The sequence below is a fragment of the Carcharhinus amblyrhynchos genome, chromosome 9 (genome assembly GCF_965287045.1).
Source record: "Carcharhinus amblyrhynchos chromosome 9, sCarAmb.v2.hapA, whole genome shotgun sequence".
Taxonomy (NCBI): domain Eukaryota; kingdom Metazoa; phylum Chordata; class Chondrichthyes; order Carcharhiniformes; family Carcharhinidae; genus Carcharhinus; species Carcharhinus amblyrhynchos.
The window spans coordinates 49,578,817-49,592,513 of record NC_137332.1 but is presented as its reverse complement, the minus strand read 5'-3'; the positions used below and the strand labels follow the sequence as shown (position 1 = coordinate 49,592,513).

At 41.4% G+C, this 13,697-nt stretch overlaps 2 protein-coding genes across 6 annotated transcripts in view; one reads left to right on the top strand and one right to left on the bottom strand.

The window, feature by feature from the left end:
- dnai4 (dynein axonemal intermediate chain 4) overlaps positions 1-283 on the bottom strand; it is a 101,706-nt gene extending 101,423 nt beyond the window's left edge. For 2 of the 4 annotated variants that reach the window (XM_080195583.1, XM_080195585.1), the window contains exon 1: positions 120-277. In XM_080195583.1, coding sequence (XP_080051709.1) covers positions 120-145 — 26 coding nt within the window. In that variant the 5' untranslated portion in view covers positions 146-277. Of the gene's footprint in view, positions 1-119 lie in introns of all 4 variants that reach the window. The other 2 variants (XM_080195587.1, XM_080195586.1) reach the window with 2 other exon arrangements.
- Positions 284-527: 244 nt separating this feature from the next.
- LOC145347783 (mesoderm induction early response protein 1-like) overlaps positions 528-13,697 on the top strand; it is a 47,541-nt gene continuing 34,371 nt past the window's right edge. The window contains exons 1-3 of one of the 2 annotated variants that reach the window (XM_080195589.1): positions 528-541; positions 1,518-1,542; positions 1,943-2,088. In XM_080195589.1, coding sequence (XP_080051715.1) covers positions 1,990-2,088 — 99 coding nt within the window. In that variant the 5' untranslated portion in view covers positions 528-541; positions 1,518-1,542; positions 1,943-1,989. Of the gene's footprint in view, positions 542-696; positions 738-1,517; positions 1,543-1,942; positions 2,089-13,697 lie in introns of those variants that run through there. The other variant, XM_080195588.1, reaches the window with a different exon arrangement.

The following is a 13,697-nucleotide window of genomic DNA, read 5'->3' as shown; positions in this document are numbered from 1 at the left end:
CAACATTTACTGAGCGGGCTGGGGTGAGACTGACTTCCACCCTGGGGCGGGAGATTTGAGGAAATACTCCTTATTCACCACAGTATTAGTAAAATGAGCCATAAACCTAGCACACTCACGTCAATGAGGGGCTTCCCTTCTTCATTATGGCTTTCAGGTAATTCCAGTAAAAAGTCTGACAACACCAGGTTTCAGTCCAACCGATTTATTTGATAGATTCCAACAGGATGCTGAACAAACGGGTCGGGCCCAACCCCAGCCGCTCGACGGCTCTGGAAGCCGCTTGCTGGGTTCCTAAGCGACCGCGTTCCAACGCTGCGTGGGGCCGTCGCCACAGTTACAAAGCCCCGCCCCCCTTCCCCAACGCCCATCTCGCAAGAAACTCGGATTTGATTGGCCGCTGTTCGGAGGAGAGCCACTTGAGCCCATAGCAGGCACTTTGCAAAATACTCTCGACACCAGATGATGAAAGCCATTTTCCAAAAGTCAACAGGAATCGACGGGCTGGCGGTCGGTGTCACTTTACGGGTGCAGGAGGCAGGTTGTTATCGGGACCAATCAACGAGCTCGTTAAGTGGCGGGGTGGGGGCAGGGCAGGGCAGGGCCATGCGCGGGGGCCGGGGAGGGGGAGGGGGAGGGGGAGGGCGGGGGTGGGGAGAGGGCGGGGCTGCTCCGGCGAGTACATCCGGGTCAAGTTATGACCTCAATCCGCGACCCGAGATTAGAAAATGGCGGAGGTAAGGCGGACCCGTCAGTGAGACTTATCTATTCACAAAAAATAAAAAAAGTTAATTTTCAAATTTTAATTTTAATACTTGTTCTCAAACTTTATCTTATGTCACATCGGAATGCAAATCAGCGCCTTTTTAAAAAAGGAAATGCAATTTTAAAGAGGAAACATTCAAGTGATAAACTTTTTCTGCGTTTTTCCCTTTGACTTAAAATTATTAAGTTGTGGAAATATTATTGGGCGCTGTGCCGGAGCCTGGCTTCGCGGCGCGCTTTTTTCCCCCCATGTTGAAGTTCCGTCCATATCCGCTAGGCCTTATTTGGGTATTTTTTTCCCTCCTAGAATTTACCTCTTTTTACAGAAAAAGAACTGTTTTTCATCAAACAATTTCCGACCCCCAACAAAACTTGTAGTACTTACCACATTTATTTTTAAATTTCAGTAGTTATTCCTAAGCTTCAAGTCTGATGAGAAATTCCGCCAGCTTCATATAAAAGCAAACTTTTTCAGCACCCTCACCCCCATTCCCAATCGTGATATCGCAGTCAGGCGTCTCAACTTTTTCCTTTGTATATTTATCATTGTTTCGAAACTTTTTGGGGGGGGGTGGTGGTGTTAGTTTGTAAATGCGCTTAAAGTATTTGCATTAACCTGTACTTAGGTTTTCCGTGGTTTTTATAATTTATAAAACGCCATTGACTTGATGTTGGAAATTGCTTTTGTTTTTGAAATGTTTTCAGTAGGGAATTTATTTTGTATCTTTAAGGTTTTCTGTTTTAAATTACAGCCTTCCGTTGGAAGCTCGAGCCCAGGTACAGTAAATTCAAACTTTCTTTAAGGTCGGTATTTATATTAAAGCTTTTTGTTATATTGCAGTGAGTTGTGGCTGGGGGGGGAAGTAGTGTTGCAAATTGCAAAGTTTTTAAGCGCATGTTTTTATAACTCTACGTAAAGCTAAAAACACATTTTCCAAAGTAGGGATTTGTTTTATTTTTAGCATTCGCTCTGGTGAATTCGCTGTATATTCTGTATGTGCTCTGACAGTTGTGTAATTATGGCTTAGAGTCAAATCAATATTGCAATGCTAAAATCAAATTGGGAGTCTATTAAATGTTCAGGGAACCTATTCTAGTGTTAAAGATGGCGTATAACTATGCTGAGAAGTCATATATTGTGCTTCCCCCTCCACCCCTCCAAAAATACCTTCTGAAGGGGGTTCAGCAGGCTCAGAGGACCATGATTTTGATCCATCTGCTGATATGCTTGTACACGATTTTGATGATGAACGGACACTTGAGGAAGAGGAAATGATGGAAGGTGACAACAATTTCAGCTCTGAAATTGAGGATCTTGAAAGAGTAAGTGAAAACTAATATACCTTTTTCTAAAATTATGGACTTTGCTACTGAATTCTCCAATTTTGTAAGAATGCAGATTTGATGGCTGGATTGATTGATCTCTTGCCATTTTGTAATTCTCTTAATCTTGCATATACAGTGAATGGAAAAACATTTTTTATCCCAAATCCTTTGGCGATATGCTCATCATGCACTCGTTCATCTACCATAGCATGCAACTGTCTGGTGTCAGACCTATCCATATTTCCTGCTTGCGGTTGGTTTCAGAATTTAAAGCCCTGTAATTTTAATCATTTCATATTGCTTTGTTGTGTTGCATTGAATGATTTGACCTTTGGCAGACTTTCCAGTTGGTATCAGCTAAATTTAAATGTTTACTCGAGAATTGTGGTTTTACTGATCTGTTTTAACTATTATGGTTGGCATTGTCATTTATTCTCATGAAAATAATAGTTTTCTCTTGTACTGTGCGCATCAGTGGATTCAGCAAAATTATTCCCGTGCTTTTAATGTGGGTAGGAAAATCACTTTCATAAATAACTGTTTATTTTAATTGGTTACTTTTAACAAAGGCAGTTCTAAATATTTGTGATACAACTTTTTGAAAAGCATAAAGTTGTCATAAATTAGAACTTCCCCCAAACTCTGTTGTGCTACAACTTCTAATTATTGGGTGCTGTCCCGGAGCCTGGCTTCGCAGCACACTTTTTCTCCCCCATGTTGAAGTTCCACAGCGCCCATAAATTAGAAGTTGTAGCGCTACAGAGTTTGGGGGGAAAGGTTACGATTGGAGTTTTTCTAGAAAATGTTTAATTTTCCTTTGGATATTGTGTTATCAAAAACTTATGAAAATTTTACTAACTGCATTAAAACTTAATCTTAGTTGATTTACTTGATCCAAATGAAGATTACAAGTTATAAAGTAAAGAAGTGATGTGTAATGGTCAAATTGTCGCTATATTAACTAGACTTTGGAAATACGTAACGCAATGATAAACACAAATAATAATGCAGTTGAAGTATTCAAGCCTTTCACTGCATGCTGTAAATTACTCTATGGTGTTGATTCCTTGAAGTTGATCTGTTTTCACATTTGGTTATTGATGCTTATGTGAGCTGTGCTTATTGGTTAGCATCCCTGATATGTGATCTTATTAAGTTTGTGGTGATGTAATATTCATGCAATGAATATATTCATTGATTTACAAACAGATCCATATCTTAAAAATCTATGGATTTGATTCTAAAGAAATGAGTTATTAACAAGCTTCTACGTTCTGCAACATTGATTGCTGTGGAAGTTGTTATTTGTTTGTGGGATATGGGCATCGCTAGTCAGGCCAGCATTTATTGCCAATCCCCAGATGTCCTTCGGAAGGTGGTAATGAACTGCCTTCTTGAGCACCGCAGTCCCTAATGTGAGCTGCACCTTCTGGGAGGGAATTCCAGGATTTTGACCCAGCAATAGTGAAGGAATGGTGATATAGTGCGAGCATGGGCCATTCAGCCAGGACATTTCATTTTAACCATTGTCCTCTATGAGAGCAGTTGCCTTAATCCCATGTGTCTGCCTTCTCCTATATCCATATATCTCTCGTTGATCCGTTTTCAAATTTGATCACTACTTTAAGGTGCAAGAGGAACAGCAGTTTGGAATAAAGGTGTGATATTGTCCTTTAACCGCCACACTTTAGTCAAGTAAAAGGCTTGTATTGAAGTATAATGTTATGAAAAACAGACATTTTGTGCATTGCAAGGCCTTATAAATAGCAATGAGGTGATCAGTTTTAGTGATGTTGATTAAGGGATAAACGTTGGCTAGGACATCAGGACAACTTTTAAATGGGATCTCATTTACGTCCATCTAGAGCCTTGATTTAACTTCTTGTCTGAAAGATAGCAACTCCAACCATGTCAAGCTCCCTTTTTTTTGTGCTGTACTGCAGTGGAACTTTTGAGCTCAATGCTTATTAACACAGCGAGAATGCGACCAACTGAGCCACAGCTGTCACCAGTTTCAATTTGCAGTTTATTAATACATATCTCAGAAAATTTTTGATTGCATTTGATTAGGTTGAAGTATTTACTTGAGGCCTCAGTTGTTTACTCCTAACGTGTTTTTTGCTGCTTATTGCCAGATATACGCCTGACAAATTAAGTTCTTTGACTAAAGCTCCAATACCACTAATCTATTTCCATAGGCAACAGAATTCAGACTTGGCAGAGTTAATGTAAGAATCTACTAGCGCAACCACATTCTAGCCCATCTCTTCATGGATCGATCTAGTACTGCTTGGTAGTTCTAGCACATTCATCCAGGAATCTGCTTTTTATCTGATGGATTTACAATATACCGTAACTTAGTCCAGAGAGGTGGTGATTTAGCCTGTTCGATAGTGATTGCTGTTGATTCAAGGATTCCGAATTGCAAGTTTCTGCCATGGGTCACCGATTCTTGGTCCACAGATGCTACATGTGACAGGATGTCTAACGAGGTGGTCGGATATGGAGCTTAGGATTTGCTATCCCTCTGCTGCTGTTTTGCCTCATCGTTAAGATGTGACTCTGCAGCTTGTTGTCATTTTGAATGATTTGATAACGGGCTTCTCCCAATCGTTTCAACTCTGCAGTGCTTCAGAGTGTCCTCGAGGCATTTCGTTCTTTCTCTGTGGAATGTTAGCCATTTGAGCATTGAGAAAGAGAACTCAGCAGGGGGAATGCTTTTTGACCACCCAGACATCGTCTAGTCTGTTTAAGTTAATCTTGCAGAGTTTTGCCTGAATGCTGTGGAGCTGACTTCAAGAAGGGTGCTAATGTTTGTTCAATGAAGCTCCCGTTGAAACTGCAAGATGTGGTACAGATATTGCTAATGGAATTTCTCTAGTACCTTGTTGTAGGTATGTAGTCTGGGTCTTGTTGCAGTACAGGAGTACAATGACAACAGCTGCTTTGCACACATTTGTTAACTTGCAGAAGTCTTTGTTGTCAAACTTACAGGCATAGTTTTTGCTATACCTTCCCAGCCACCTCTCAAAGGTCATCATTGCTGGTAGATGGAATTAAGAGATATGATTGCATGAAACATTAGAGATCATCCTGCAGGTAAGAGAGGGAATAAAGGGGAGCAGTGTTCATCAGGCACTATGATTTGGCAACTTTTACTGTGTATACATCTGTATTTAGAATCATAGAAATAAACTTGAAATTTGTTGCATACACAAATGAGGGTAAATTGTTTTGAGCTGTGAAGACTGAAAATTAGAGACAAGGAAGATAGATAAGTGGCAGGCAGTGTAATTTAGATAAATGAAAGGTTAATGGTCATTATGATATGATTACTTAAATGAAGTAGCAAAGCAATAAAAATGAACACAGTTACATAGGTCATCAGAAATAGCAATACAAGTAGATTAGGTTAAAATTGAAAATAAACTGAATTGTTGATTTTGTAACTATTAGCAAAGAATATTAAAGCAAGTACAGATAATGTTTGATTTATTTAATGTATTCGATTTTGGGCATTACATTATTAGAACGCTGAATGAAATGTTTCAGTGTTTGATTCATCAGATATTATTCAGCTCTAAAATTACAGTTGTGAAGAGAGATTGAAAAATTGGGGCTTTTTCCACATGAGCTGAGAAGGGTGAGAGTGACCTGATAGAGATCGGGAGTGGAGTGGAAGGATGCAAGAGACTTGCAGAGGATAGTGTTCCTATGCAGTTACTGATAGATTCTGTCCTAATAGGCTATGAATTGTGCTCTGACAAACCCAGATATAAGTCATCCTTATCTGGACATGGGATAAACAGCCTTTCCATGTTGGCAATATACAAACATGGCCAAGCAAATCAGTTGCAACTTTGCCAATGAATAGGCTCAGTCATCATGCAGATAGGAAGAAACTTCCCAACCAGGCAGAGGTGCATGCTGCTGGCCAAGTGACCTGACTTATAATCCTTGTGTTGCACAGCTAGGATCATAGGTTCATCCTAACCATAAATGGATACATGCAGCTGTAACCTTTGAAAGAGGCAGCACACAAATGCTGCCTCAGGCAATTTGACTGGCCTGATGGCTTTTGCATTCTGAATTCCAAAAGCCATTAGAACACATGCATTTTTTTTCATCAAGCAACATATATATTGGGTTGGGAAAGAATGAGCATTATTGGTCACCGTTGGTTAGTCTTTTGTCAGGCACTGGTCATATACTTAAAATCCCTAGCTATTCCAGGATATCCCTTGTCTGAATTACATGATATGCATTAACTTTAATTTCTGATGATCCATACACAACGATATGGCTTACTTTTATAGGATCAGTGCATGAGTGATGCATGTGGCACAGAAATGGCCTTATTACACTTAGTTAGTTATCTTCCATGGTTCTCTGATTTGGGTTCCTTGAAGTTGTGTGACATTGGTGCATGGCCTGAAGATTTTCATGCTTAACTTCTGAATAAGCTTATTCTACCTTCCTAGAGAAGTCATTGAGAGCATATCAATATTTCTACACCTTTCCAATTTTCTGAAAAAGGTAGCTTAATTGCTGTGTAATCTAGTCCATGAAGAGCCTGATGCTATCATCTCCACAGCAATTGAGGGAAAACTTCTTCAGCTTTTCTCTTTTGGCCATCTTGGCACATGTTTAGCCAAGTTTTTTCCTTGGTGACAGCATTAGCACACTTTGGCCTAACTGCTGGAGTGTTTAGCATTGTAATTGAACCAGGTTTTCTGATGGAAATTCTGTATATTTTCTTGATTGCAGCACATTCTGTATTGCATTCGAGCCCTTGTCTGTGACTTAATTGGTATTAGTGGACCACTCTCAGTCTGTGTACCAATTCAAGTGGTCAGAGTCCTGTTCTTAATTATACTATAGTCGTTTGCTAATATCCTTTGTGGACATGTGATATGCTATTATACTCCTCTACCAGTTTGTTTAAATGCTGATAAACAAACAAACTGTATTTCTCAAGGGAAAATAGGGATAGGTAGTAAGGTGGCAAGCCATGTTCCTGAAGAATTGTAGTTTGTGTGTTTTTTTTGTGCACCTCCAGTGCGATGAAATGGAGTTTCAAGATTTTGGCAGTGATGTGTATGACTTGGTGGGAACATGCAGGTGGTGTTTCCATACTCCTGTTGGCCATAGTCTAGTCAGTAGAGGTTGTAGGTTTGAAAAATGTCATTCCAGAAGCTTTGACAATTTGCTGCATTTCATCTTGTAGGTGGTGTACTCTGCAACCACTGTGCCAGCAGTGAAGGGAATAAATGTTTATGGTGGTGGATGCTTGCCATCTGTTGGTGTAGATATGATTTCAGCCAGTGAAGAGTTTCCCTCTAATTCTCACTGACTTCAATTTTACCAGGCCTGTACTCTGTTAATTGCTGTTTCAATGTTGAGGGCAAGAACACTAATCTCACCTGTCTACAGCATGCTGTGTTCTGCTGGTGGGCATTGTGCAGTCCCTATGTTGTCGCTTTAGATACAGTTCTGATAAATGGTCAGCAATTTGAAACATGCTTCTCTCTCAAATACTCCCAGATCTGCTGAATGTTTGTAGTGTTTTCTGTTTTTTACAGCTGCTGCTCTTCTACACCAGGATTGAGCCTTTGGCTTGATGGTAAAAATAGTGGGGGATATGATGAGCCACATGGTTACAGATTCTCATTACCTAAATCATGTTCTGAGCTCCTGCTACCCTCATTACTTCTTCTAGATAGTATTTAACATGCAAGAGCGATGAACCATTAGCTAAGGGATTGAAGTAGGTTCTAATCTGCATTTTGCTTGCCCGTGTTTGACCCGATGCTGTGAAACTGATTGAGTTAATTTCAAGGAACTGATGTTCACCTTTTCTTGATTGATATAACTGTACCCTGTGGCTGGTAATAGAAAAGGTTTAGGTATTGGTTGAAAGGTGACTGCATGATTCTATGCCAGGATATTGTCATCAGGTCCCCACTGAGGACTTTGCGTAGTTGATTGAGCTGGATGTGCCTTTCTTGCAATAAGTGCTGTGGTTGATGCCAGGTTGTTCGACTAGTTTTATTCTCATTTACCTTTCATAACAGCTAGATATAACTGAGTGGCTTGTTAGGCCATTTTGGTGGGCATTTAAGAGTCAAGCATGTTGAGGTGGGGCTGGGGATTGCAAAGAAGCCAGGCCTGGTAAGGGCAGCAGATCTACTATGAAAGACATTAATGAAATAGATGGTTTTGAATAACAGTTTAGTAGTTTCACAATTACTGACACTAATTTTTTTTATTCTAGATTTATTTGATTAGTAGCTTTAGGTTCCCCAGTTGGCATGGCATTTGATCTAAGTGTTATGGTCTTTGACCAGACCCCCACGTTGTTGGTGAGATCTGCTAAAGAACTTTGTTCAAAATAAACAAAAGTTCAAGACACTTCTTCAGAATAAAGGCCAGACAATTTCATGGGTTTTGAACATAAGAACATAAGAAATAGGAGCAGGAGTAGGCCATCTAGCCCTTCGAGCCTGCCCCGCCATTCAATAAGATCATGGCTGATCTGTCGTGGCTCAGTTCCACTTTCCCGCCCTCTCCCCATAACCCTTAATCCCCTCTCTTATCAAGAACCCATCAACCCGCTTCTTAAAAATATTTAGCGAGGCAGCCTCCACCACTTCAACGGGCAGAGAATTCCAGAGATTCACCACCCTTTGAGTGAAGAAGTTCCTCCTCAACTCCGTTCTAAACCGCCTCCCCTTTATCTTGAGGCTGTGCCCCCTAGTCCTACTGTCTTTTTTGAGCGGGAAGAGTCTCTCCACCTCTATCCTATCCATCCCATTCATCATCTTATACGTCTCAATGAGATCTCCCCTCATTCTTCTAAACTCTAACGAGTACAAGCCTAGTTTATTCAGCCTCTCCTCATAGCTCAATCCCCTCAACTCCGGTATCAGCCTAGTAAACCTCCTCTGCACTCCCTCCAGGGCCAAAATATCCTTGCGCAGGTGCGGCGCCCAAAACTGCACACAGTACTCCAGCTGCAACAAACCAAAATAAACTTTAGCTTCTACTGACCTAGTGTGCTAGATATTGTTTTATCTTTCTGACGTTAACGGTTAATATTTGATTTATTATTGTCACATGTATTAACTTATAGTGAAAAGTATTGTTTCTTGCACATTATACAGACAAAGCATACAGTTCATAGAGAAGGAAATGAGAGAGTGTAGAATGTAGTGTTATAGTCATAACTAGAGTGTAGAGAAAAATCAACTTAATGCAGGTAGATCCATTCAAAAGTCTGATAGAGATGCAATGTGAATTAACAGGCAAACTGTGGTGGAACACATCCCATTGTATAATAAATGGCAATTATAACCATGACGTGTCTAATAATTTCTCAATAATCCACCCAAGTATCAGGAAATAGTGAGCCAATCTCAATGAAGGCTATTCCTCTTGCTTGTGAAGTATTCCAGTCTTCCCCTTTGGAAGTTTAACCTGAGAATTCTTAAAGATCTTGCGACTCAGATGGTCACCATGATGGTCGTGGGGTTTGGTTTCATTTCCCAAGATTCCTGAGTATGCATCGAATTACCAACTCACAAGCACAACTTCAGTTCTTGATTGTATCAAGCAGAACACGATTGCACCAAAAAGTAACTGCCTCAACAGTCTTCAGCGTGGAGTGACCAACCTTCTGCATTCTTGAATCTTCAGGGATTTCCTGAACCCTGTTCACTTTGTTTTGCTAGCTGCAGATCATTTTTTCTTCCCCTCTCTTTAGCTTGACTGACTTCTCTCTGCTGCCTGGGACTCTTAATGTCAATGGCACTCTCCTTCCAGTCACACATGCATTTTTGTGCTGTTTTTCTTTATGTAAAGCATGTTGGGCCAAAAGAATTTAAAAATGCAGAGATATGCATGCTCAGAAACAGTGAGATCTGTTGGGACTTGGAATTGAGCAGTGGTTGGTAACTCCAAGATAAGCCTTGCTTTCATAAGTCTTCAGGCAATTGTTCCATGCCTCTAGTTCAGTAACATTATGATACTGCCATGCCTATCATTGTTTACTGTGATCCCTTCGTTTGCCAAAATACTTGACATTGGAAACCTTGGAACAGGGAGCATTACCTACTTGAGAGACTTCTGTGGAATGCAGTACTTTTTTTTACAGCCCCCCCCCCCCCCCAGCGCGCACGACAAACACACACGCGTTCCTCTTTGAAAAGCAATGGCAGCATCTGAACACTAAATGCCAGCTTTGTGTTAAGGCTCTCTGCAAGAACAACTTGCCCAATCCACTCCTCCATTCTTTCAAGATAGCCCTGCTATTTCTTTTCTGATAATTGTAAATTCTCTTCTAAGAGCCGCAATTGAATCTGCCTACCACCACACTCTGGCTATGTATTCCAGATCTTAACCACTTAACATAAGAACATAAGAAATAGGAGCAGGAGTAGGCCATCTAGCCCTTCAAGCTTGCCCCGCCATTCAGTAAGATCATGGCTGATCTGTCGTGGCTCAGTTCCACCTTCCCGCCCTCTCCCCATAACCCTTAATCCCCTCTCTTATCAAAAACCCATCAACCCGCGTCTTAAAAATATTTAGCGAGGCAGCCTCCACCACTTCAACGGGCAGAGAATTCCAGAGATTCACCACCCTTTGAGTGAAGAAGTTCCTCCTCAACTCCATTCTAAACCCCCCCCCCCCCTCCTTTATCTTGAGGCTGTGCCCCCTAGTCCTACTGTCTTTTTTGAGCAGGAAGAGTCTCTCCACCTCTATCCTATCCATCCCATTCATCATCTTATACGTCTCAATGAGATCTCCCCTCATTCTTCTAAACTCCAACGAGTACAAGCCTAGTTTATTCAGCTTCCTCATAGCTCAACCCCCTCAACTCCGGTATCAGCCTAGTAAACCTCCTCTGCACTCCCTCAAGGCCAAAATATCTTTGCGCAGGTGCGGCGCCCAAAACTGCACACAGTACTCCAGCTGTGGCCTCACCAATGCCCTATACAGCTGCAGCAAGACCTCCCTACTTTTATATTCAATCCCCCTCGCTATGAAGGCCAGCATCCCATTCGCCTTCCTGACCACCTGCTGCACCTGCAAGCTGGGTTTTTGCGACTCATGCACAAGGACCCCGAGGTCCCTCTGCACCGTCGCCTGCTGCAGTTTTTCGCCACGTAAGTAATATTCCTTCCTACCATTATTCCTACCAAAGTGGACCACCTCACACTTGCCAACATTAAATTCCATTTGCCATTTCCTGGCCCATTCACCCAGCCTATCTAGATCCTTCTGCAGACTCTCCACACCCTCCGCACAATTTGCCGTTCCTCCAATCTTGGTGTCATCAGCAAATTTTGACACCCTACACTCGGTTCCCTCCTCCAGATCATCTATATAAATGGTAAAAAGCTGAGGCCCCAGCACCGACCCCTGGGGCACTCCACTAGTCACCAACCGCCAATCCGAATAGCACCCATTGACCCCCACTCTCTGCCTCCTATTTGACAACCAATCCTCTATCCACGCTAACACCCTACCCCCAACTCCATGTCCCTCGACCTTCTGCAATAACCTCTTGTGAGGTACTTTGTCAAACGGCTTCTGAAAATCCAGAAAGACCACATCCACTGGCTGTCCTCTATCCACCGCCCTAGACACATCCTCATAGAACTCCAATAAATTTGTCAGACACGACTTCCCTTTAATGAAACCATGCTGCGTCCGCTCTATCAAGCAATTGCCTTCAAGATGCCTCGCAATTTCCTCCTTTATGATGGATTCTAACTTGTTGCATTGAACTCATGTTAATGTTCATTTTGAGAGTTCCATGGGTGCCAGATATCCTCCTTGTCTCAAATGTGCCTAGAACATGAGAATCGATAGCAGGAGGCACCTTAACCAAACCCAACACTATACTTAATATTTATGCATGCACCTTCCAGCAAGTTTTTTTAAACCGATCAGAAGCATTTTTCAAATACCTGTACATTGGATGTTTAATTGTTGAATCCCCTTGATGTTATCTTACCACTTGCATGAAATGAACATAGCAATATGGCTAAGTTGTACCATTAGTTGACCTTAATGTAAGTTAGGGTTTCTTATGTGTTTAAGATGTGTTAAATGTGATGCAGAACTAAGGCTGTAAAAACAAATATAGCTGAAATGTGGAAACTAAAGCTTAGAAACTTAGACATAGAACGTTACAGCACAGTATAGGCCCTTCGGCCCTCAATGTTATGCCAAGCTATGTCCAATCCCAAGATCAAGCTATCCCCTCCCTATAATTCTGGAGTGCTCCATGTGCCTATCCACTAACTGCTTGAAAGTTGCTAAAGTGTCCGACTCCACTATCACAGCAGGCAGTCTATTCCACACTGAGTAAAGAATCTATCTCAGACATCCCTCCTATATCTCCCACCATGGACCTTATGGTTATGCCCCCTAGTAACAGCTACATCCACCTGAGGAAATAATCTCTATCAATCTCTCTCATCATCTTATAAATCTCTACGTCGCCTCTCATCCTCCGCCGCTCCAAAGAGAAAAGCCCCAGCTCCCTCAACCTTTCCTCATAAGACCTACCCTCCGAACCAGGCAGCATCCTGGTAAATCTCCTCTGCACTCTCTCCAATGCTTCTACATCCTTCTTATGAGGTGACCAGAACTAAACACAATATTCCAAATGTGGTCTCACCAACATCCGGTATAGTTGCAGCATAACCCCACAGCTCTTAAACTGCCTGTTAATAAACGCAAACACACTATAAGCCTTCTTCACAACTCTATCCACTTGAGTGGCAACCTTCAGAGATCTGTGGATATGAACCCCAAGATCTCTCTGTTCCTTCACATTCCTTAAAACCCTGCCGTTGACCCTGTAATCTGCATTCAAATTTGCCCTCCCAAAATGAATCACCTCATGCTTATCAGGGTTAAACTCCATCTGTCACTTTTTGGCCCAGCTCTGCATCCTATCAATGTCTCTTTGTAGCCTGCAAGAGCAGCACCCCCTCCACCCCCCAATCCACTACTCCACTGATCTTGGTGTAGCTTAAACTACAGTTCAGTGATTTTTAAAGTCCAGATCCTTTGCTTAGGAGAAAAAATGTTTTGTCATTATTGGTTCTCGATGAAATTTTAGTTACTGTAGTCCACAGGCTCTTGTAAAGGATTCTTTTGAAAGTCTAACTCTAGTTTGTTTGGTACTATATATAAAATATCAAACTTTTAATACTGAAAATACAAAGCTGCACATTGATAATGTTGATTTACATGCATTTGGTCACATTAAATGTATACTTCAGGTCATCTTTGGCTCCAGTAAAAAGTTTCAAATTACCTTCCCAGTTCATGATCTTGCCCATCAAACACTGCATACTGGGAGAGATGGGACCTGTACTGATCTGCATTTATACTAGTGGTGAACGTCTCCAAAATTGCAACTGACCCAGATTGAGCTGTTTACCTTCTCTGGGAATAAATGATTTAATTGTCATTTCATTAGCAAAATTAAATTGAACTGAAAAAGAGTAAAAGTTAGGGGACAAGTCTCTAACTTGGATTAGATAGTGAAGATTAAAGCAGACTAAATTCACGAACTAGTTTATTTTTTC